At 41.4% G+C, this 26,646-nt stretch overlaps 1 protein-coding gene across 4 annotated transcripts in view; it reads left to right on the top strand.

Moving 5' to 3' along the window:
* Positions 1–26,646, top strand: part of BBS5 (Bardet-Biedl syndrome 5 protein) — a 68,469-nt gene that overhangs the window by 6,912 nt on the left and 34,911 nt on the right. For 3 of the 4 annotated variants that reach the window (XM_070092475.1, XM_070092476.1, XM_070092478.1), the window contains exons 2-4: positions 1,769–2,037; positions 7,509–7,657; positions 22,914–22,963. In XM_070092475.1, the coding sequence (XP_069948576.1) occupies positions 1,994–2,037; positions 7,509–7,657; positions 22,914–22,963 (243 nt within the window). In that variant the 5' untranslated portion in view covers positions 1,769–1,993. The remainder of the gene's footprint in view (positions 1–1,768; positions 2,038–7,508; positions 7,658–22,913; positions 22,964–26,646) is intronic. The other variant, XM_070092477.1, reaches the window with a different exon arrangement.

The raw sequence follows: 26,646 nt of genomic DNA, 5'->3' as shown, positions 1-26,646 counted from the left end.
GTAATCTGAGTATATTGTTTTTGATGTGGTAATATTTTGTATCAGATCATCATTGTTATTGAAGATGAGGTTCATTGTATTCTCCAGTCTTGTAGGCTCTATTATTTGCTGGTTTAAGGTGGATTTGGTGCAGAGATTTAAAAGCTCATGTGTGTGTGTGAGTTTTCATCTGAGCTGCCTCCTAGTGTTATCTCTGCTCCAACATTATTTACTTCATTTCTCCATTTTAGGTGCGTTAAGTTAAAATCCCCCAGGAACAAGATTTTGGGAGCAAGAGCTGGAAGATTTTCCAGTGATCAATTTTCAAAAGCTGTTCCTGGAATTGTTGGGAAGTTGCATCCGGAGGCTTGTATACATCCACAGTGACTAGGTTTCGGTTCTCGATCTTTACTGCCAAAACTTCAACTACATCATCTGAGGCATTTAGTAGTTCTGAGCATATAAGTGACTCTGTGATGTACAGGCCAACCCCCCCCCATCCCCCCTTTTACCTGTTCACTTGTTGTAACCCAGGATCCATATTTCATTGTCAAAGTGGTCTTTTATGTGGGTCTCTGTGAAAACCACGAACATTGCATTTGACTCTGTAAGCAGTTCACGGATGAAAGTTATTTTGTTGTTCGTTGCTGGCTTTAGACCCTGTATATTTGCAAAGATGAATGTTGTTGGATTGGTGGTATGAGGGAGGGTCTTTTTTTCCTGGCACTAATAACTTAATAACTGTTGTTTTGGAGTGGAGGCCATCGACTGTGATTCCACTCCTGAAATGATCGGAGTTGGTGTATGATTTCCTCATTTCCTGCCAGCTTTTTTTTCTTCCTGGCACTAAAAAACCTCTCTGGAGTGGCTGTGGCTTCCCAGGTTTTCCCATGGTCTGGATATTTTGTATCTTCTTGTCCCCTTTAGATGGTGTGCTTGACAATATAAGTTATAGCACTGTCTTTCCTGAACTGAAGATTAACACATTTCAGGGTGGACAAGCTTAGAGGAAAAGAGGTTGCATTTTCCTGTTGTCATATGGGCATGGCATTTTCTGGGGTGGTCAAAGTTGCACATCCCATCTGTTTTTCCAGATATTCTATGTCTGCAGATACCAAGTGTATAGAATTTGCATAGGCCTGGTTTCTGCTTACCTTAGTTTTTTGTGACTGTATTCCCTACTGGTGTGTGTTTTCCTGTCTCATTACTATCCTCAGCACTTGTATGTACTAACAGTGGAGCCTTCACCAGTTATTTCTGGTAATTTATCTTCACTATGTCTTGGGGCATCCCCTTGTTTACTATCTCCTGTGGTATCGCTAGTTTGTAACATTGGTTTTTGCATGTCCTAGTCTACACCTGTTCCCCCACTAGAGCTCCTGTCTCCCTTCAGGCCACTAACATTCATTTCTCCATTCGTACAGTTACTGTCTATGAGGACAGCATACTGGGAAAAAACTGACCTATTGTGCCCAAAATGCTCTGCATAACAAGTGACTTTCTGTATAGTAGTATGTCATTGATGTCAGCTAGGACTGTATACCTTGAACATGTACTAGCAGAAATAAAGATATTATTATTATTATTATTATTATTATTATTATTATTATTATTATTATTGTTATTATTATATTTAGGGGTCCAACAGTCTCCAGAAAATCACTTATTATTTTTGTCTTTTATACACAGAAAATATTATCTGTGCAAGACAATGATAATCATAATATTGTAGGAGAGAAGATAAGAAATGTATTACTAATGCTTTATAATTCTTCCATTATGTTTTCAGAGTGAATATTGAAAGGATATTTTCAACTACCTTGAGATTTGTAATACTGTTTTGTTGTATCTTCTTGCAACTACTGGTGTGCAGATACAGACTATTAAGAACTACTGACACAAGAAACACCCACAGAAAAAAAAAAGAATACAGATAAAGGATGAGGGACCTCATTGGTCCAAAGTAGCGCACGTTTCTCCGGCAAATAAGAGAAAGCTTTTGTAAAAGCCAAGGATGCTGTGGGAAGATAGGGATGTTCGTTTTGATATTACTCCACAGTAAGTAATTTACCTTCAATTTTTTTATTGTTATATGAAATGTAAGTGACACTCAATATTGCACTTTGAAAATTTTGTTCTATGCTATATCAGTTGTTGCTGTTTTTTTTTCCAAAAATTTTGCAGCATAGAATGACAGTGTCAGAAATGGGCTTGCAACAGTCAAAGGGTTAACTTTATTCCATTTACTCTCAGTAGCTCATCTTTCTTCAAATACAGTGGACCCCCGGTTCGCGATATTAATCCGTTCCTGAGAGCTCATCGTAAACCAAAATTATTGGAAAGTGAATCAATTTTCCCCATAAGAAATAATGGAAATCAAATTAATCCGTGCAAGACACCCAAAAGCATGAAAAAAAAACTTTTACCACATGAAATATTAAGTTTAATGCAATAGAATAATTGCAATAATAACAATAACAATAGAATAATAACAATAGAATAATTGACACTTACCTTTAACCCTTAAACGGTCCAAACAAATAGACGTTCAAATTTGTAATGCTACAAAAGTAGATCTACTTTTTTTTACATATTTTCAAATGTAACAAAAAAAAAAAGTAGATAAAAGTTTTTTTTACACGTTTTCAAATGTAAAACAAAAAAAAAAAAGATCTAAATTTTTTTACATACTTTCAGATGTTGAAAAAACGTATATATACGTTTGGACCATTTAAGGGTTAATGAAGATCTGGTGATGATTGATGGGATGGGAGGAGGGGAGAGTGTGGATGGTGTTAGCATTTAGAAGGGGAGTCCCCCTCCATTAGGACTTGAGGTAGCAAGTCCTTTTCCGGGGTTACTTCCCTTCTTTTAATGCCACTAGGACCAGGTTGAGAGTCACTGGACTTGTGTCGCACAACATATCTGTCCATAGAAGCCTGTACCTCTCGTTCCTTTATGACTTTCCTAAAGTGGTTCACAACAGTGTCATTGTACAGGTTGCCAACACGGCTTGCAGTAGCTGTCTGAGGGTGATTTTCATCAAAAAAGCTTGGCACTTTAAGCCACATTGCACACATTTCCTTAATCTTTGAAGTAGACAACTTCTTCAATTTCTCTATCCCCTCCGAAGCAGTTTCCTCAGGTCTGGCCCTTTGCTGTTGAAGATGATCTAGCAGCTCATCAATGGTTAGTTCGTCATTGTCCTCCTCCATCAACTCTTCCACATCCTCCCCACTAACCTCCAACCCCAAGGACTTCCCCCAATGCCACAATGGATTCCTCAACTGGCATAGGCTTCTCAGGGTTAGCCTCAAACCCTTCGAAATCCCTTTTGTCTACACATTCTGGCCACAGTTTTTTCCAGGCAGAGTTCAAGATCCTCTTAGTCACTCCCTCCCAAGCCTTACCTATAAGGTTTACACAATTGAGGATATTAAAGTGATCCTTCCAAAACTCCTTTAGAGTCAATAGAGTATCTGTGGTCACTTCAAAGCACCTTTCAAACATAGCTTTTGTGTACAGTTTCTTGAAGTTGGAAATAACCTGCTGGTCCATGGGCTGCAGGAGAGGAGTGGTATTAGGAGGCAAAAACTTGACCTTAATGAAACCCATGTCCCCAGAAAGTCGCTCTGCCAAGTCTGTAGGATGACCAGGGGCATTGTCTAATACCAGGAGGCACTTAAGGTCTAATTTCTTTTCAATTAGGTAATTTTTCACATTGGGGGCAAATGCATGGTGTAACCAGTCATAGAAAAAGTCCCTAGTGACCCATGCCTTACTGTTTGCCCTCCACAGCACACACAAATTAGCTTTGAGGATATTCTTTTGCCTGAACACTCTGGGAGTTTCTGAGTGATACACCAATAAAGGCTTCACTTTGCAGTCACTACTAGCATTGGCACACATCAGAAGAGTAAGCCTGTCTTTCATAGGCTTATGTCCTGGGAGTGCCTTTTCCTCCTGAGTAATGTAGGTCCTGCTTGGCAATTTCTTCCAAAACAGGCCTGTTTCGTCACAATTAACACTCGTTCAGGTTTCAATCCTTCAGCCTCTATGTACTCCTTGAATTCATGCACATATTTTTCAGACTGCACTTAGGAGTCTGTGGAGACAAAGAACTTTGTCCTTGGAGGCAAAGAGGGGAATGTATGAGAGTATAGTTTTACCAACGCTCTTATATGGGTGTGAAGCATGGGTGATGAATGTTGCAGCGAGGAGAAGGCTGGAGGCAGTGGAGATGTCATGTCTGAGGGCAATGTGTGGTGTGAATATAATGCAGAGAATTCGTAGTTTGGAAGTTAGGAGGAGGTGCGGGATTACCAAAACTGTTGTCCAGAGGGCTGAGGAAGGGTTGTTGAGGTGGTTCGGACATGTAGAGAGAATGGAGCGAAACAGAATAACTTCAAGAGTGTATCAGTCTGTAGGGGAAGGAAGGCGGGGTAGGGGTCGGCCTAGGAAAGGTTGGAGAGAGGGGGTAAAGGAGGTTTTGTGTGCGAGGGGCTTGGACTTCCAGCAGGCATGCGTGAGCGTGTTTGATAGGAGTGAATGGAGACAAATGGTTTTTAATACTTGACGTGCTGTTGGAGTGTGAGCAAAGTAACATTTATGAGGGGGTTCAGGGAAACCGGCAGGCCGGACTTGAGTCCTGGAGATGGGAAGTACAGTGCCTGCACTCTGAAGGAGGGGTGTTAATGTTGCAGTTTAAAAACTGTAGTGTAAAGCACCCTTCTGGCAAGACAGTGATGGAGTGAATGATGGTGAAAGTTTTTCTTTTTCGGGCCACCCTGCCTTGGCGGGAATCGGCCAGTGTGATAATAATAAAAAAAAAAAATTTCAGCCGCTTTGAGGTCTGAACTGGCAGCCTCTCCATGCCTAATCACATTATGTATGCCACTACGATTCTTAAATCTTTCAAACCAACCTTTTCTGGCCTTAAATTCACTCACATCACCACTAGTTGCAGGCAATTTTTTTACCAAATCGTCATGCAACTGCCTAGCCTTTTCACAAATGATCGCTTGAGAGATGCTATCTCCTGCTATCTGTTTTTCATTTATCCACACCAGTAACAGTCTCTCAACATTTTCTAACACTTGCGGTCGCTGTTTCGTAATCACTGTTGCATCTTTTGCAAGAACAGCTTCCTTGATTGCCGTTTTCCTGCTCACTGTAGTAGAGATAGTTGATTGGGGTTTACTGTACAACCTGACCAGCTCCGACACATGCACTCCACTTTCGTACTTTGTAATTATCTCTTTCTTCATTTCAACAGTCATTAGCACCCTTGGTCTTGAAGGGTTGGCACTAGGAGCTTTCTTGGGGCCCATGGTGACTTATTTTGCAGAAACAAGCACCAAAAGCAGTGATAATATGGATAATATGGAATGTACCGAATGTATCCTTAGATGCGAGCGCACTGGCTGGCTTGTAAACACTGGCACACATGGGGCAGTTCAGGCCACACGTGGACACGTCTCGTACGAATCGCATCGCATACTGGGTTTTGTAACGGGAACCGAGGCAAATTTTCTGCGATATAATGCATCGGTTACCGGATTTATCGGATACCGATAGCATCACAAACTGGGGGTCCACTGTAGTTGTTTATATCTTGCCCTAACTGCATCCTCATTTAATTTATAGACCTTCACTTCTTTCTTACTTGCTGATGCCATTCTCCTTGCTTCCCATCTACCTTTTACTCTCACTGTAGCTGCAACTAAAAAAATTATATGATATAGGCCCCTCTATAAACATGCACATCCCGAAGTCTCCCCATCAGCCTACCAATACATAATCCAACAAACTACTGTCATTATGCCCTGTATCCTTTTCTAATATACTTATTTATCCTTTTTTTTTCTTAAAATGTGTATTACCTATTACCAAACCTCATTCTGTACAGAATTCAATCAAAGGCCTCCCCATTATCATTTACCCCTGGTGCCCCAAACTTACTTACCATGCCCTCTATAACCATTTCTCCTATTTTAGCATTCAAGTCCCCTACCACAATTACTCTCTCACTTGGTTCAAAACTTTCTAAACACTTAAATTACAAAAAAGGCACAATACCGTGACTGGAACAATACACAAATAACCCGCACATAGAAGAGAGGAGCTTACGACGATGTTTCAGTCCGAAATGTCATTGTAAGCTCCTCTCTTCTATGTGCGAGTTATCTGTGTATTATTCAACACTTGTTTAGCATCTCCCAAAATCTCTCTCTGTTTCTCCTCTACACTCCTCTCTTCTTCAGGTGTATAAACACTTATTATAACCCACATTTCATATCTGACCTTTATTTTAATCCACATAATTCTTGAATTTAAATGTTCATGTTCCCTCTTTTCCTTCCATAACTGATCCTTCAACAATATTGCTACCCCTTCCTTAGCTCTAACTCTCTCAGATACTCCTGACCTAATTCCATTTATTTCTCCCTACTGAAACTCCCCTACCCCCTTCAGCTTTGTTTCGCTTAGAGTTGGGACATCCAACTACTTTTCATTCATAACATTGGCAGTCATCTCTCTTTTTTTGTCATCATCTACAATACATTGATGCACATTCAAACATCCCAGCTTTATAAAGTTTTAATTCTTAAGTCATGTATACAGGAGAAGGGGTTATTAGTCCATTGCTCCTGGCATTTTAGTCTCATATGACATGCATGCTTGCAGAAGAAAGATTTTTTTCCACTTCCCCATGGCGATAAAAGCAAATAGATAAGATCAAGAGCTATTTAGAAAATAGAAGAAAATTCAGATGGTTTACACATATTTTCATCTGGTTACTTAATTGTGTAGAGATCCATGATGCAGGTGGATCATACAGGCCACACCTCTATCAAGAGGGATGATGCAGGTGGATCATACAGGCCACACCTCTATCAAGAGGGATGATGCAGGTGGATCATACAGGCCACACCTCTATCAAGAGGGATGATGCAGGTGGATCATACAGGTCACACCTCTATCAAGAGGGATGATGCAGGTGAATCATACAGGCCACACCTCTATCAAGAGGGATGATGCAGGTGGATCATACAGGCCACACCTTTATCAAGAGGGATGATGCAGGTGGATCATACAGGTCACACCTCTATCAAGAGGGATGGGTACCAGTTTATTAACTTAGTTTTCTTCAGTGATATATATAAACTTTAGGTTTTCACACAGATCTTGTAGAAGGTTAGAGATGTTTTAAATATTGGCATATCCATTGATGTGAATCATTATCAAAGCTCTTCATATTCTGCAATGATTGGGTTGCATGGGTATATGATTAGTAAAACATTGATAGGCAGCCTTTGATCCCATAGTATGCAAGTTTATTATGTATGGTACTAATGTTTGAAGAAATGATGGAGGAAGGTAAAAGAGATTTTTTATTCAAGCATTTTGTATTGAATTTACTGTAGACATCTAAGTTTACATTAACAAGTGCTGCACTACTGTATACAATTTTTTAATGCAATGGAATTTTACTGTAATATTGCATTTTAATCTATTTTGACTCTTAGACAGATGAAAATGAGGTCTGGGGAGAGAATAATTGACAAACTGGAATCCATAGAAGACACTAAAGGAAATTCAGGAGACCGTGGAAGACTTATCATCACAAACCTGCGACTTTTATGGCACTCCCTCAGCCTGCCTCGGGTGTCTCTCTGTGAGTTTCTTAAGAAGTTAATCTTGATGTATTGTGTAAATAACATCCTTTTTAACCCTTTCAGGGTCCGTCCCGTAGATCTACGGCTTCACGTTGAGTGTCCAAACCGTAGATCTATGCCAAAATTCTAGCGCCGTCAAATATAGCGCGAAAACGCTCATAGGCCTACATGTGAGAGAACGGGTCTGCGTGGTGGGTGTGCGCCATAAACAAAAAATCTAGGCGCCCGCATAGCATTGTGGGAACGCTGGCTCAGTTACCCTTGTTCACCATGCCTCGTCGCAAGTCAGCTCTCACTCCCTGGAAAATTGAGACTCTCCTCTTCCTATCTGATAGTTCTGACAGTGATGGAAGTGGAAATGAAGACGAATTCTACGGCTTTGATCAGTTAGTGACCGAAAAGAATGACCAGGATATCGATAATAGTGCAGAAAACCCTGACGATCCTCAACCTTCTACCTCTGGTGTGGGCACTCGTGACTCACGGTCGGTTGTTCCTCAACGCAAGAGAAAACTAATATTTTTGCGTGGCCAGGCCACTGACTTCAGTAATGATGATGATAGTGACGTGGATTGTGATTTTATTGCGCTCGACGATCATTCGAGTAGTGATAGTGAGGAATCATATTCACCAGTGAAGTGTCGGTATGTTCGCCACCGCATGCGCTCGGGTAGTGTACCCTATGCTGTGCTCAGGGGACGGAGTACATCCCGGAGTACATCCCATGGCCCTACACCAGTTTTAGGTAGTGATAGTGAGGATGATGTGGCTATACTTGGCATGGATAGAACCACAGGCATCAGTGGATGGTGTTAGTGGTGATGGTAGTGGCACCGCCATGCGTGACTCACCAGCCCACGCTGGGACCCACACTGCTGACTCGTCAGTTCAAGGACAAAGCGGAGCGTCAGCCACCAGCCCACCACAACCACAACCACTCGTACAACCAGCCTATGATGTCCAGTATCCACCAGCAAACCGTATGTGGGATTGGCAGCAAAATCCCAATTTTGTTCCCAAGCCTCACCACTTTGATGACTCTCAAAGTGGAATTCTACCTACTTGTCCCCTTGGAACCACGGCCAATGAACTGGAATTCTTTGAATTATTCTTTGACCAGCCATTGATGGAAACTATTGTCAGGGAAAGTAATAAGTATTTTGAGTACACCATGGCAAATATGATCATATCACCACAGTCAAGACTACACAGGTGGAAAGAGACGACTGTTGCAGAAATGTATTTGCTTTTTGCAACAATAATGCTTATGCCTCATGTGTATAAGCATAATATAAAAGCATACTGGTCCACAGATCGGCTAATTTCTACCCCGGTCTTCAGTGAAATCATACCAGTGAGCAGGTTTATCTTACTCTTACGTATGTTGCACTTCTCTGACAAAACCAGGCCTGACAGAAGTGACAGGTTATACAAGATTAGAAATGTTTTCATGTATCTCAAACAAAAGTTCAGCATATACTTTTATCCATTCAAGAATCTTGTAATTGACGAGTCTTAGATTTTGTTCAAAGGTAGGCTGTCATTCAAGCAGTATATACCGAGCAAGAGGAAACGCTTTGGTATAAAACTGTTTGTACTCTGTGATTGTGACAGTGGCCTGGTGTTGGATATTGTTGTATACACGGGTAGTAAAACATTGAAAGATACCAAGATGTTATTGGGTATCTCAGGTGACGTAGTGAGAAACATGATGGCACCTTATCTTGGTAAGGGGCATACATTATATACCGATAACTGGTACACAAGCCCATTACTCAGTGATTTCATGCGAGTGAACAAGACAGATGTGTGTGGCACAGTGCGTTCTAATCGTAAACATATGCCCAGGCTCAACGCAGGTGCTCGTGGTGATGACGTGCAGGTGTTTACTGCCAATGACATCATGGCATTACGGTGGCATGACAAACGAGATGTCACATTGTTGACAACCATTCACCGTAATGAAATGCAAGACAGTGGCAAAGTTGATCGAGTGACTAATGAACGTATTCGAAAACCAGCGACAGTGATTGATTATACACAAAACATGCGCTTGGTTGACAAATGTGACATGCATATTGGTTTTGTTGACTGTGTTCATAAGAGTTACAAGTGGTACATGAAACTTTTCTTCCATCTCATGGACATTTCAATGCTCAATGCATATAATATGTACCAAATAAAGACTGGCAACAGACCACCGTATGGTGAATTTTGTTTGTCTGTTGTCAGACAACTCATAATGAAGTACCAGGTAAGAACACCTGCTATACAACAAGGTCCTTGAATTCCTCAGGATATACCCAAGCGTTTGAGGAGGGAAGGTGATCATTTCATAATACAACTTCCTTCAACTCAGAAGAAATTTGCTCAGAAGAGATGCATCGTCTGCGCACAAACAAAACGACGGCAACAAAGACGCAAAGACACTCGGTTTATGTGTGAGGAATGTAAGGTGCCTCTGTGCATGGTGCCTTGTTTCAAGGAGTTCCACAAGCTCCAGCAGTTCTAAAACCATGTCCAGTGATTGTAAATATGTAAATATATGATAGAACATTAGTATTATACAAGATTTGTGCATGTTTATTGTAATAAACAACAGTGGTAAACAATAATATGATAATAACTTTAGTGCGGTTATTGTGTTCAATACAGTGAGTTTATATATATACATTATATACAGTATTGGTCTCTCAGGCCCCAAATGTTAGTAGGAATAGAAAAAAATTGGAAAAGAAAAGAAAAAATGTAAAAACCGCAAAATAATGTAATGCGCGTATGTGGAATTCGTCGATGTTGCCGCCACCACATCATTTTTGACAAACTTCTTGGCACTGTATCTCGGTAAGTACTAATCAGAATTTTTTTTTTTGTCTTATTACCTTCATAAAAATATGCTCTTTAATTCTGTAAGAAAAAATAATTTTTTTTTTGTTTCAAAATTTCTTGGACACTGGAGCACCACTTCAGATTTTGGCCTTGGACCCTGAAGGGGTTAAAAAGCTTTTCTTGCAAAATTACTAATATAAGAGATACTTTTCAGTTGATTTCAGCCAGTGTTACTAAAATAAAGAATGCATTTGTGTATTTCTGAAAAATATCCTCGCATGTAAGGACTTAAAAGATATTCTCATATTTTTGTTTAATTATGTGGATGCTATGTTGTGCTCTTACCTCCCCTCAAGGGAGGTTCCTTGATGCCAATGAAGTACTCTTGATTCAAAAAATTGGGCCTTGACTCCCCTTCCTTGGACTGAACCTGACTACGTACCTTCTATTCCCCCAATTCACTTTTTGACCCCTATGGGTTTAGGGCCCCCCATGAATTTAATAATAATAATTTGCTCTTAGCTATTTTGTCTGTCTGTTAATACAGAAGCTTTTTTAGCTAATTGTATACAGTGGAATCTCGGTTTTTGTGTGCACTAGTTTTCCTACGATTTGGTTTTCGACGACTTTTTTTGTCAAAATTTTGTTCCAGTTTTCATACATCTGCTCAGATTTTTGTACAGTTGAAAATGGTCCATACCAAACTTGTCCACCTGCCCAAGTGACTCGGCCACTCATTTCCTAGAATTGAGGGCCCACACAAAGCATCCCATGCTTTCGTGATTTTGAAGGGTTTGGTGCTGACCCTGATGACCCTACGCCTGTTGTGGCATCTGTTGTGTCTCTGGGGAAGTCCATGGGGTTGGATGTGAATGGCCAGGATGTGGAAGAGTTGGTGGATGACCACAGGGAAGAGCTAACCATTGAAGAGCTGCAAGACCTTCAGCTAGAATGGCAACAAACTGCAGCTGAGGAAATTGCTTCGAAGGAGGAGGAAGAGAGAGGGGAGAATGTGCCTTCTTCAGTGCTTAAGGACATGTGTGCAAAGTGGAATGAGTTGCAAAGTTTTGTGGAGAAACATCACCCTAACAAAGCTGTATGTATTACTTGGAGTTTACCTGGAGAGAGTTCCGGGGGTCAACGCCCCCGCGGCCCGGTCTGTGACCAGGCCTCCTGGTGAATCAGCGCCTGATCAACCAGGCTGTTGCTGCTGGCTGCACGCAAACCAACGTACGAGCCACAGCCCGGCTGATCAGGAACTGACTTTAGGTGCTTTTCCAGTGCCAGCTTGAAGACTGCCAGGGGTCTGTTGGTAATCCCCCTTATGTGTGCTGGGAGGCAGTTGAACAGTCTCGGGCCCCTGACACTTATTGTATGGTCTCTTAACGTGCTAGTGACACCCCTGCTTTTCATTGGGGGGATGGTGCATCGTCTGCCAAGTCTTTTGCTTTCGTAGTGAGTGATTTTCGTGTGCAAGTTCGGTACTAGTCCCTCTAGGATTTTCCAGGTGTATATAATCATGTATCTCTCCCTCCTGCGTTCCAGGGAATACAGGTTTAGGAACCTCAAGCGCTCCCAGTAATTGAGGTGTTTTATCTCCGTTATGCGCGCCGTGAAAGTTCTCTGTACATTTTCTAGGTCGGCAATTTCACCTGCCTTGAAAGGTGCTGTTAGTGTGCAGCAATATTCCAGCCTAGATAGAACAAGTGACCTGAAGAGTGTCATCATGGGCTTGGCCTCCCTAGTTTTGAAGGTTCTCATTATCCATCCTGTCATTTTTCTAGCAGATGCGATTGATACAATGTTATGGTCCTTGAAGGTGAGATCCTCCAACATAATCACTCCCAGGTCTTTGACGTTGGTGTTTCGCTCTATTTTGTGGCCAGAATTTGTTTTGTACTCTGATGAAGATTTAATTTCCTCATGTTTACCATATCTGAGTAATTGAAATTTCTCATCGTTGAACTTCATATTGTTTTCTGCAGCCCACTGAAAGATTTGGTTGATGTCCACCTGGAGCCTTGCAGTGTCTGCAATGGAAGACACTGTCATGCAGATTCGGGTGTCATCTGCAAAGGAAGACACGGTGCTGTGGCTGACATCCTTGTCTATGTCGGATATGAGGATGAGGAACAAGATGGGAGCGAGTACTGTGCCTTGTGGAACAGAGCTTTTCACCGTAGCTGCCTCGGACTTTACTCTGTTGACGACTACTCTCTGTGTTCTGTTAGTGAGGAAATTATAGATCCATCGACCGACTTTTCCTGTTATTCCTTTAGCACGCATTTTGTGCGCTATTACGCCATGGTCACACTTGTCGAAGGCTTTTGCAAAGTCTGTATATATTACATCTGCATTCTTTTTGTCTTCTAGTGCATTTAGGACCTTGTCGTAGTGATCCAATAGTTGAGACAGACAGGAGCGACCTGTTCTAAACCCATGTTGCCCTGGGTTGTGTAACTGATGGGTTTCTAGATGGGTGGTGATCTTGCTTCTTAGGACCCTTTCAAAGATTTTTATGATATGGGATGTTAGTGCTATTGGTCTGTAGTTCTTTGCTGTTGCTTTACTGCCCCCTTTGTGGAGTGGGGCTATGTCTGTTGTTTTTAGTAACTGTGGGACGACCCCCGTGTCCATGCTCCCTCTCCATAGGATGGAAAAGGCTCGTGATAGGGGCTTCTTGCAGTTCTTGATGAACACAGAGTTCCATGAGTCTGGCCCTGGGGCAGAGTGCATGGGCATGTCATTTATCGCCTGTTCGAAGTCATTTGGCGTCAGGATAACATCGGATAGGCTTGTGTTAATCAAATTTTGTTGCTCTCTCATAAAAAATTCATTTTAATCTTCGACTCTCAGTCTGGTTAGCGGCTTGCTAGAAACTGAGTCATATTGGGACTTGAGTAGCTCACTCATTTCCTTGCTGTCATCTGTGTAGGACCCATCTTGTTTGAGTAGGGGCCCAATACTGGACGTTGTTCTCGATTTTGATTTGGCATAGGAGAAGAAATACTTTGGGTTTCTTTCGATTTCATTTATGGCTTTTAGTTCTTCCCGCGATTCCTGACTCCTAAAGGATTCTTTTAGTTTAAGTTCGATGCTTGCTATTTCTCTGACCAGTGTCTCCCTACGCATTTCAGATATATTGACCTCTTTTAGCCGCTCTGTTATTCTTTTCCGTCGCCTGTAAAGGGAGCGCCTGTCTCTTTCTATTTTACATCTACTCCTCCTTTTTCTTAGAGGAATAAGCCTTGTGCATACATCGAGTGCCACCGAGTTAATCTGTTCTAGGCATAAGTTGGGGTCTGTGTTGCTTAGTATATCTTCCCAGCTTATATCGGTTAGGACTTGGTTTACTTGGTCCCACTTTATGTTTTTGTTATTGAAGTTGAATTTGGTGAATGTTCCCTCGTGACTAGTCTCATTTTGTCGGTCTGGGGCTCCACGCATACATGTCTGAACCTCAATTATGTTGTGATCTGAGTATATTGTTTTTGATATGGTGACATTTCTTATCAGATCATCATTGTTAGTGAAGATGAGGTCTAGTGTATTCTCCAGTCTAGTAGGCTCTATTATTTGCTGGTTTAAATTGAATTTTGTGCAGAGATTTAAAAGCTCGTGTGAGTGTGAGTTTTCATCAGAGCTGCCTCCTGGTGTTATTACTGCAACAATATTATTTGCTATATTCCTCCATTTTAGGTGCCTTAAGTTGAAATCCCCCAGGAGCAAGATGTTGGGTGCAGGAGCTGGAAGATTTTCCAGACAGTGGTCAATTTTTAACAGCTGTTCCTGGAATTGCTGGGATGTTGCATCCGGAGGCTTGTAGACTACCACAATGACTAGGTTTTGGTTCTCGACCTTTACTGCTAAAACTTCCACTACATCATTTGAGGCATTAAGCAGTTCTGTGCAAACAAGTGACTCTGCAATGTATAGGCCAACCCTCCCCCCCCCTTTGCCTGTTCACTCTGTCACATCTGTATAGGTTGTAACCTGGGATCCATATTTCGTTGTCCAAGTGATCCTTTATGTGGGTCTCAGTGAAAGCCGCGAACATTGCCTTTGCCTCTGCAAGCAGTCCACGGATGAAAGGTATTTTGTTGTTTGTTGCTGGCTTTAGACCCTGTATATTTGCAAAGAAGAATGTTATCGGACTGGTGGTATTGTTGGTACTGGGGGTGGATTTTTTTTCCGGCATTAGTATCTGTATCTGTTGGTTTGGAGTGGAGGCCATCGACTGTGGTTCCACTCCAGGAATGACTGGATTTGGTGTACGATTTCTGCCATTTCCTGCCAGTTTTTTTTCCTTCCTGGCACTAAAAAACCTCTCCCTCTTGAGTGGCTGTGGCTACCCAGGTTTTCCCATGGCCTGGATGTTTTGTATCTTTTTGTCCCCTTTAGATGGTATGCCTGGCAATTTAAGTTATAGCACAGTCTTTCCTGTACTGAAGAGGTACACAGTTCAGGGTGAAAAAGCTTACAGGAAGGGAGTTTGCATTTTCCTGTTGTCATATGTGCATGGCATTTTCTAGGGTGGTCATAGTTGCACGTCCCATCTGTTTTTCCAGATTTCCCATGCCAGCAGATACCAAGTGCATAGTATGTGCACAGGCTTGGTTTCCGCTTGCCTTGGGTTTCTGTGACTGTATTCCCTGTTGGTGCATGTTTCCCTGTCTTACTTCTATCCTCCCTAGCACCAACAATGGAGCTCCCACCAGTTGTTTTTGGTAATATATCCTCACTATTGCTATTGGAGTCCTCTTGTTTGCTATTTCCTGCGGTATTTCTAGTTTGCAATATTGGTTTTATCTTATCTTTGACTACACTTGTTTCTCTACTATGGCTCATGTCCCCTATGAGGTCACTTATATGTATTCCTTCCTGCGTATAATTCCCGACTACCTGGACAAAATCTCCAGCTTCACCATCACTGTCTCCCAGGACAGCATCTTCAGCTTCCCCATTTCTGTCTCCCAGGACAGCTCCTCCAGCTTCACCATTACTGTCTCCCAGGACAGCACCTCCAGCTTCACCATTACTGTCTCCCAGGACAGCACTATCAGCCCCACATTTACTGACTACCACATCACCTCCAGCCTTACAGTTTGTGACTACATGGCCAGTATCAAGGGCAGTACCATTCAGCCCAGACTTTTTATGTTCCCATCTGTTGTAGAAAGCTTCCAGGTTTTCTATGAAAGCAGCTTTGATGTTGTCCTCTTTTAATACCCTTGTGATTTTAGTCCACAGATTTTCCTCATTTGGGCATACCCAAAAACACTTCTCTGTTTTAATACTGCTTGTAGCTAGTTCTTGGATATCTGCACAAGGGGCGTGACACCAATTTCCACAAAAATGACAATTTATCCATGTGGAAGCCCGTTTGTTTGACTGACCACAGACTACACACAGCTTCATAATGATTTGAATGGTTGATTTACTGCAATTCTACTAGCAACCTCTTGAATATTCTATTAATAACCTTAAATGAAGCTCTAGCTATTTGTATTTCTGTTTCTAACTGTTTTTGTATATTGGACAGCTTACCGTCACGTTCCTGATTTTTTATGTTTGTGTTTATAAGGGCGCCTACAACCCCATCCGTTTACAGTCTGCTTTATTGTCCAACGAAACCGTTTGAAACCAGTCAAGGGTTCGGACCATCAAGGGTTCGGACCAGTCAAGGGTTCGGACCAGTCAAGGGTTCGGACCAGTCAAGGGTTCGGACCAGTCAAGGGTTCGAACCAGTTGATCTGATCTGATCAGTGGGTCACTTATTTAAAACATACTTGTCGGTGATTTGAGCTAACACATGAAGGATCTACTGGAAATTATCTACCCGAGTAATATGTGATTTGATTGATACAAAAGTATAACTTGCGTGTTGAAGAGCCGGTGACTGCTGGCAGCTCCTACAATGACGAACGGTCGACCTCAACCCTTGTTTATCAATCGCTGTATCTAGCTTTTCTATTTTTTTTTTTTTTTTTTTTTTTTTTTTTTTTTTTTTTTTTTTTTTTTTTTGCTTGTAGATATAAAGACATAATAAGCATGACTGGCAACTCAGTGGCAAGTAATACACATTTTCACTTCATGAAGAATCAGACTACTACATCGTGTGTAATACCTGTTGGTTTACGAGCTGCTCTTCGAGACTAAGAGACAAGCAGACTGAGAGACACAGACACAGGTAGACAGAAAGACAGATGCACACAGGCAGACAGAAAGACAGACACATACACAGGCAGACAGACACACAGGCAGACAGAAAGACAGACACACACAGGCAGACAGAAAGACAGACACACACAGGCAGACAGAAAGGCAGACACACACAGGCAGACAGAAAGATGATCAGAGTTAGACAGACAGACAGACAGACAGACAGATAGATAGATAGATGGACAGACAGACATGCATGTTTGTGTGTAACAGTCATCATCAAGTGTCACTCCACTGCTTACCCTCTCAGCAGTTTAGTGACACTCGTCATAAACACAGTGCTTCAAGAAGTTTCATACATATTCCAGCATGTCTAAGACATTGCTGAGACCTATAAATACTTTGTATATACTATTTCTAGACAGTAGTGCATGGGGCTCAACAACAATTAACCATCTCAGACCACTAATTACCCAACAAAAGGCTGCAGTCAGAATGATAACAAATTCCCACTACAGGCAGCACACTCCACCAATATTCAAAACACTAAACCTACTCACACTGAGAGTAAAAGGTAGATGGGATACAAGGAGAATAGAAGCATCAGGGAAGAGAGGTGAAGGTTTATAAACTAAAAGAGGAGGCAGTTAGGGTAAGATATAAACAGCTATTGGAGGATAGATGGGCTAATGAGAGCATAGGCAATGGGGTCGAAGACGTATGGGGTAGGTTTAAAAATGTAGTGTTAGAGTGTTCAGCAGAAGTTTGTGGTTATAGGAAAGTGGGTGCGGGAGGGAAGAGGAGCGATTGGTGGAATGATGATGTAAAGAGAGTAGTAAGGGAGAAAAAGTTAGCATATGAGAAGTTTTTACAAAGTAGAAGTGATGCAAGGAGGGAAGAGTATATGGAGAAAAAGAGAGAGGTTAAGAGAGTGGTGAAGTAATGTAAAAAGAGAGCAAATGAGAGAGTGGGTGAGATGTTATCAACAAATTTTGTTGAAAATAAGAAAAAGTTTTGGAGTGAGATTAACAAGTTAAGGAAGCCTAGAGAACAAATGGATTTGTCATTTAAATATAGGAGAGGAGAGTTATTAAATGGAGAGTTAGAGGTATTGGGAAGATGGAGGGAATATTTTGAGGAATTGTTAAATGTTGATGAAGATAGGGAAGCTGTGATTTCGTGTATAGGGCAAGGAGGAATAACATCTTGTAGGAGTGAGGAAGAGCCAGTTGTGAGTGTGGGGGAAGTTCGTGAGGCAGTAGGTAAAATGAAAGGGGGTAAGGCAGCCAGGATTGATGGGATAAAGATAGAAATGTTAAAAGCAGGTGGGGATATAGTTTTGGAGTGGTTGGTGCAATTATTTAATAAATGTATGGAAGAGGGTAAGGTACCTAGGGATTGGCAGAGAGCATGCATAGTTCCTTTGTATAAAGGCAAAGGGGACAAAAGAGAGTGCAAAAATTATAGGGGGATAAGTCTGTTGAGTATACCTGGTAAAGTGTATGGTAGAGTTATTATTGAAAGAATTAAGAGTAAGACTGAGAATAGGATAACAGATGAACAAGGAGGCTTTAGGAAAGGTAGGGTGTGTGTGGACCAGGTGTTTACAGTGAAACAAATAAGTGAACAGTATTTAGATAAGGCTAAAGAGGTCTTTGTGGCATTTATGGATTTGGAAAAGGCATATGACAGGGTGGATAGGGGGGCAATGTGGCAGATGTTGCAGGTGTATGGTGTAGGAGGTAGGTTACTGAAAGCAGTGAAGAGTTTTTACGAGGATAGTGAGGCTCAAGTTAGAGTATGTAAGAAAGAGGGAAATTATTTCCCAGTAAAAGTAGGCCTTAGACAAGGATGTGTGATGTCACCATTGTTATTTAATATATTTATAGATGGGGTTGTAAGAGAAGTAAATGCGAGGGTCTTGGCAAGAGGCGTGGAGTTAAAAGATAAAGAATCATACATAAAGTGGGAGTTGTCACAGTTGCTCTTTGCTGATGACACTGTGCTCTTGGGAGATTCTGAAGAGAAGTTGCAGAGATTGGTGGATGAATTTGGTAGGGTGTGCAAAAGAAGAAAATTAAAAGTGAATACAGGAAAGAGTAAGGTTATGAGGATAACAAAAAGATTAGGTGATGAAAGATTGGATATCAGATTGGAGGGAGAGAGTATGGAGGAGGTGAATGTATTCAGATATTTGGGAGTGGACGTGTCAGCGGATGGGTCTATGAAAGATGAGATGAATCATAGAATTGATGAGGGGAAAAGGGTGAGTGGTGCACTTAGGAGTCTGTGGAGACAAAGAGCTTTGTCCTTGGAGGCAAAGAGGGGAATGTATGAGAGTATAGTTTTACCAACGCTCTTACATGGGTGTGAAGCATGGGTGATGAATGTTGCAGCGAGGAGAAGGCTGGAGGCAGTGGAGATGTCATGTCTGAGGGCAATGTGTGGTGTGGATATAATGCAGAGAATTCGTAGTTTGGAAGTTAGGAGGAGGTGCGGGATTACCAAAACTGTTGTCCAGAGGGCTGAGGAAGGGTTGTTGAGGTGGTTCGGACATATAGAGAGAATGGAGCGAACCAGAATGACTTCAAGAGTGTATCAGTCTGTAGTGGAAGGAAGGCGGGATAGGGGTCGGCCTAGGAAAGGTTGGAGGGAGGGGGTAAAGGAGGTTTTTTGTGCGAGGGGCTTGGACTTCCAGCAGGCATGTGTGAGTGTGTTTGATAGGAGTGAATGGAGACAAATGGTTTTTAATACTTGATGTGCTGTTGGAGTGTGAGCAAAGTAACATTTATGAAGGGGTTCAGGGAAACCGGCGGGCCGGACTTGAGTCCTGGAGATGGGAAGTACAGTGCCTGCACTCTGAAGGAGGGGTGTTAATGTTGCAGTTTAAAAACTGTAGTGTAAAGCACCCTTCTGGCAAGACAGTGATGGAGTGAATGATGGTGAAAGTTTTTCTTTTTCGGGCCACCCTGCCTTGGTGGGAATCGGCCAGTGTGATAATAAAAAAAAAAATAAGAGGTTGATATCAGGATCGATAATTGCATTCATAAGAGTAAAGGAGGATGTAAAAACTATCTACAGTAAGCACATAGAGAAATAAGCTGTTGCAATTACAGGGTTATCAGCCATAATCCATTCCACTACCACTACTACTACCTCTTCTTCTTCTACTACTACTACAACTACTGATGAAATTAAGAAACATGTGCGGTGTCTGGTTGTCTTCGTTGTGGACGTTTCGCCATCCAGTGGCTGGCTGGATGGCGGAGCGTCTACGATGGGGATGCCCGGGTGTTGTGCGTATCTTAATTTCATCTTGTCGGTATTATATACAATTCTTGTACTACTACTGCTACCACCACCTCTTCCTGCCTATATATAGCCGTCCTGCTCCACTTCTGGTTAGTGTGACTTTGTCAATGGTCCAAATCGGACCGAAACGTCGTCGTAAGCTTCTCTCTTTTATGTGCGGGTTATTTGTGTAACAAAAGAGTAAGCCTGTCTCTCATAGGCTTGTGTCCTTGGCAGTGCTTTTTCCTCCTGTGTAATGTAGGTCATCATAGGCATTTTCTTCCAAAAGAGGCCTGTTTCGTCACAATTGAACACTTGTTGGGAGAGGAATCCTTCAGCCTCTACGTACCCCTTGAATTCCTGCACAAATTTTTCAGCCGCACATTTGTCAGAACTTGCAGCCTCCCCATGCCTTACCACACTGTGTATACCACTACACTTCTTAAATCTCTCTAACCAGCCTTTGCTGGCTCTAAATACACTAACAGCAGCACTTGTTCCAGGCATTTTCTTTACAAGATCCGCATGCAACTGCATTGCCTTCTCAAATCATCGACTCCACAACACTATCTCTTGCTAATTGTTTTTCGGTGATCCACAAAACCAACAACTTCTCCATATCTTTCATTATCGGTGACCTTTGTTTGATTAGCACATTTACTCCTTTTGCCATATCAGTTTCCTTGATTTGTTCTTTCTTTGCCAGGATAGAAGTGATTGTTGATTTGTTTTTCACATACATCCTGGCAAGTTCTAGGACCCGTACACCACTCTCATACTTTTCAGCAACTTCTTTCTTAAATTCCATTGTGTTTTTCACTTTCTTTACCAAAGGAACTTTACTAGGAACTTTCTTTGGGGCCATGGTTACTTATTTCCCAGTTGCATTTAATCGATAACCACGAAAATCAGTGAACTATAGCGAAATGTTTGGATGAATGAGCAGAAGCTTCCTCACTTGCCCAGAGACAAAGCCAGACAGATGCGCGAGTGGCTGGCAGCAGCGGGTTAACATGTATCATACTGCCAATAAGTGAAATAACAGCTGATAACCGGGAACCGAAAACCCAGCCAGTAACCAAGTTGGCCAATAAGAGGAACGGCCGATAACCAAGGGTCCACTGTATCAAAAAATAAAAAAACATTTACTATTAACCACTAACAATTATGAATATATGGACTAAGATAATTATTTTAAAGCTAAAAATAAAGGAGATACTGACTATAAAAAAATAATTCGAAGAAGAGATAAAACTTTAGCACCTTATGTTGCTAAGTAAATTGAGTCAATTGCTGTTAATCAAGAATGTATGGATTAAGATTATTATTAAAGCTAAAAATGTATGAGGCACTGGGGATACTAAGATTCAGTAAAAAAGTTAACTCTTTAGCACCTGATCTAGTACCTTTTTAAGTACCTGATGTTGCTAAATAACATACACTTTTAAGAATATAGTAAAGCATACACTTATAACAATATGGTAAATATTCACTTTTGATAAATAGTAAGACAAATAAAAGGAATGGGGTATATTGCACTATACTGAAGCACTGTACATGGTTGATGTTATGTTGAGAAGCAGATTAACAAGTTTCATTCAGAGCATGTGAGGAAATATGTTAGTTCTTGTTCATTTGTTATTTCAAACCTGCTACCCGAGTCTGATAATTTTACCATGATCATGCCATCATGCGTAAAACACTGTTTAATTGCTATGTTGTTATCATGTTTAAGTTTTCAGAGTCTGTATAGTACCTTCTGTCGCTCATTAACATACACATTACTCTTTTTCTTGATGGAGGAACTTATTAGGTCCTTTTATACACCAATGGAATGGAATCTAACATAACACTTTGCTTTTGACCTGACCTGCCTAGCAGACGGGCCTCCTTGATGTGGCTAGTTTCAGTGTTAATGTGTATCTCATCTTTTATTAGCTGAAGTGCTTTGTTGGTGCAGTTGTCATGGTTTGTATCTGATGGTCAGTTAGAGCTGGTTAAAATTACAGAGTCTAGGAGCTTGTCTTGTTCAATCATGTCCCTCTGATACTGGAGGCATACACTCCATTGGGATTCTATGTTTAACCTCCAATCTTGTGTAGCTGCTGACAGCTTGGTGGTAAAGGAATCTATATGCTCAGTATGTGTGGCTATGGTTGTTTTGCAGGTTTGCATGTTGCTTGGTCGTATTTGTTAAGATTGTCAGTTTGTCTTCTAGTTCACTAATCCTTGAATTTTGTGTCATTAGATGGCACTCTAGGTTGCTAATCTTTGTGTTTTGGTAAATAACGCTCTAGGTCCGCAGTCAGTTTTCTGTAGATTTCGTTTTGCTGCCTCAGCATACTATTTTCCTGTAGAATTTGATCTCTTGTGTCAAGCCATTGTTGAGTACTGCATACCTGGGCTATACCTCTTGGTGTTGATGATACCATTTGGGGTGAAGAGGTCTTGAGTGTTTGCCATAGTGGTGAAAAAGAAGTCAGCTTGTTGACCGAATCCATAGAAAGATATGGAGTCGTCCGCCATTGTTGTTGTTGTTGTTGTGTTGGTCCAGGTGGGGGTGGGGGGTGTAAGGTGCTCTGGTATCCTTCAGGGTAGACATAATGGGTAACAGTTTTCTAGGAGTTTTGGTGTATGTCTTGGAGTTGTTTCTTCTATTTTTCTGTCCCATGAGAACGCTAGCACAGTTGATATGGAGCTACTGTAGTGGTAACCATTGCTTGGCTGGTGCTACGTCTGGCAGCAGGCTGGTGTTTGGTATGCCGGGCAGTCCTTTTTTAGTTGTAAATGGTCAGCTTGTCTACATCACTAACAGTTTTTTTTAGTCATTATTAGTTCCATACAGGTAGTAGTGATGCAGCCTCCCAGAGACACTTGTAATCCAGCTGGAGCCAGGCAATAGTGATTTTTTGTATATTTTATATTGTACTTTTCAGAGGTTTTCTGAATATTTACACACATTTATTTTTCCAGCTGTTGGTTTGAACTGCATAATAAATATAACCACAAAGACAGTAAACTCGGTAAGCAACTTTACTAATTTTTCTAATATACAGTGGACCCTCGCCTAACGAACGCATCGCATAACGTTAAATTCGCCTAACGATACATTTTAACGCTAACATTTTGCCTCGGCTAACTCTAAAAAACTCGCCTAATGATATTCGTTCTCGGGTACCAATTAATATTGCTACGTGAGGGTCCACTGTATTAGTATTGTAAATGTATATGGTTGCAAGTTTGTAAGTATTGTACTAAGATCTTATGATAACATACACCTATACAGCACCTGCATAATGCATGTACAGTACATTTATACTTAACCATTAAATATTATGTTAGATCAAAGTACGTATAAAGAACATAATGGGAAAATATTTTTTTTTCATTATTAACACATTGGCCAATTCCCACCAAGGCAGGGTGGCTCGAAAAAGAAAAACTTTCATCACCATCATTCACTCCATCACTGTCTTGCCAGAAGGGTGCTTTACACTACAGTTAATAAAACTGCAACATTAACACCCCTCCTTCAGAGTGCAGGCACTGTACTTCCCATCTCCAGGACTCAAGTCCGGCCTGCCGGTTTTCCTGAATCCTTTCATAAATGTTACTTTGCTCACACTCCAACAGCACATCAAGTATTAAAAACCATTTGTCTCCATTCACTCCTATCAAATATGCTCATGCATACTTGCTGGAAGTCCAAGCCCCTCACACACGGAACCTCCTCTACCCCCCTCCCTCCAACCTTTCCTAGGCCGACCCCTACCCTGCCTTCCCTCCACTACAGATTTATACACTCGAAGTCATTCTGTTTTGTTCCATTCTCTCTACATGTCTGAACCACCTCAACAACCCTTCCTCAGCCCTCTGGACAACAGTTTTAGCAATCCTGCACCTCCTCCTGACTTCCAAACTACGAATTCTCTGCATTATATTCACACCACACATTGCCCTCAGACATGACATCTCCACTGCCTCCAGCCTTCTCGCTGCAGCATTTATCACCCATGCTTCACACCTATATAAGAGCGTTGGTGAAACTATACTCTCATATATTCCCCTCTTTGCTTCCAAGGACAAAGTTCTTTGTCTCCACAGACTCCTAAGTTCACTGCTCACCCTTTTCCCCTCATCAATTCTATGATTCATCTCATCTTTCATAGACCCATCCGCTGACACGTCTACTCCCAAATATCTGAATACATTCACCTCCTCCATACTCTCTCCCTCCAATCTGATATCCAATCTTTCATCACCTAATCTTTTTGTTATCCTCATAACCTTACTCTTTCCTGTATTCACTTTTAATTTTCTTCTTTTGCACACCCTACCAAATTCATCCACCAATCTCTGCAACTTCTCTTCAGAATCTCCCAAGAGCACAGTGTCATCAGCAAAGAGCAACTGTGACAACTCCCACTTTATGTGTGATTCTTTATCTTTTAACTCCACGCCTCTTGCCAAGACCCTCGCATTTATGTCTCTTACAACTCCATCTATAATTATATTAAACAACCACAGTGACATCACACATCCTTGTCTAAGGCCTACTTTTACTGGGAAATAATTTCCCTCTTTCCTACATACTCTAACTTGAACCTCACTATCCTTGTAAAAACTCTTCACTGCTTTCAGTAACCTACCTCCTACACCATACACCTGCAACATCTGCCACATTGCCCCCCTATCCACCCTGTCATATGCCTTTTCCAAATCCATAAATGCCACAAAGACCTCTTTAGCCTTATCTAAATACTGTTCACTTATATGTTTCACTGTAAACACCTGGTCCACACACCCCCTACCTTTCCTAAAGCCTCCTTGTTCATCTGCTGTCCTATTCTCCATCTTACTCTTAATTCTTTCAATAATAACTCTACCATACACTTTACCAGGTATACTCAACAGGCTTATCTCCCTATAATTTTTGCACTCTCTTTTGTCCCCTTTGCGTTTATACAAAGGAACTATGCATGCTCTCTGCCAATCCCTAGGTACCTTACCCTCTTCCATGCATTTATTAAATAATTGCACCAACCACTCCAAAACTATATCCCCACCTGCTTTTAACACTTCTATCTTTATCCCATCAATCCCGGCTGCCTTACCCCCTTTCATTTTACCTACTGCCCCACGAACTTCCCCCACACTCGCAACTGGCTCTTCCTCACTCCTACAAGATGTTATTCCTCCTTGCCCTATACACGAAATCACAGCTTCCCTATCTTCATCAACATTTAACAATTCCTCAAAATATTCCCTCCATCTTCCCAATACCTCTAACTCTCCATTTAATAACTCTCCTCTCCTATTTTTAACTGACAAATCCATTTGTTCTCTAGGCTTCCTTGACTTGTTAATCTCACTCCAAAACTTTTTTTTTATTTTCAACAGAATTTGTTGATAACATCTCACCCACTCTCTCATTTGCTCTCTTTTTACATTGCTTCACCACTCTCTTAACCTCTCTCTTTTTCTCCATATGCTCTTCCCTCCTTGCATCACTTCTACTTTGTAAAAACTTCTCATATGCTAACTTTTTCTCCCTTACTACTCTCTTTACATCATCATTCCACCAATCGCTCCTCTTCCCTCCCGCACCCACTTTCCTGTAACCACAAACTTCTGCTGAACGCTCTAACACTACATTTTTAAACCTACCCCATATGTCTTCTACCCCATTGCCTATGCTCTCATTAGCCCATCTATCCTCCAATAGCTGTTAATATCTTACCCTAACTGCCTCCTCTTTTAGTTTATAAACCTTCACCTCTCTCTTCCCTGATGCTTCTATTCTCCTTGTACCCCATCTACCTTTTACTCTCAGTGTAGCTACAACTAGAAAGTGATCTGATATATCTGTGGCCCCTCTATAAACATGTACATCCTGAAGTCTATTCAACAGTCTTTTATCTACCAATACATAATCCAACAAACTACTGTCATTTCACCCTACATCATATCTTGTATACTTATTTATCCTCTTTTTCTTAAAATATGTATTACCTATAACTAAACCCCTTTCTATACAAAGTTCAATCAAAGGGCTCCCATTATCATTTACACCTGGCACCCGAAGCTTACCTACCACACCCTCTCTAAAAGTTTCTCCTACTTTAGCATTCAAGTCCCCTACCACAATTACTCTCTCACTTGGTTCAAAGGCTCCTATACATTCACTTAACATCTCCCAAAATCTCTCTCTCTCCTCTGCATTCCTCTCTTCTCCAGGTGCATACTCGCTTATTATGACCCACTTTTCGTAGCCACCCTTTACTTTAATCCACATAATTCTTGAATTTACACATTCATATTCTCTTTTCTCCTTCCATAACTGATCCTTCAACATTACTGTTACCCCTTCCTTTGCTCTAACTCTCTCAGATACTCCAGATTTAATCCCATTTATTTCCCCCCACCGAAACTCCCCTACCCCCTTCAGCTTTGTTTCGCTTAGGGCCAGGACATCCAACTTCTTTTCATTTATAACATCAGCAATCATCTGTTTCTTGTCATCCGCACTACATGCACACACATTCAAGCATCCCAGTTTTATAAAGTTTTTCTTCTTCTCTTTTTTAGTAAATGTCTACAGGAGAAGGGGTTACTAGCCCATTGCTCCCGGCATTTTAGTCGCCTCATATGACACGCATGGCTTATGGAGGAAAGATTCTTTTCCACTTCCCCATGGACAATAGAA

This window comes from Cherax quadricarinatus, chromosome 39 (assembly GCF_038502225.1).
Source record: "Cherax quadricarinatus isolate ZL_2023a chromosome 39, ASM3850222v1, whole genome shotgun sequence".
Classification (NCBI taxonomy): domain Eukaryota; kingdom Metazoa; phylum Arthropoda; class Malacostraca; order Decapoda; family Parastacidae; genus Cherax; species Cherax quadricarinatus.
The sequence above is the reverse complement of the archived record's forward strand: the minus strand, read 5'-3'. Positions and strand labels throughout refer to the sequence as shown.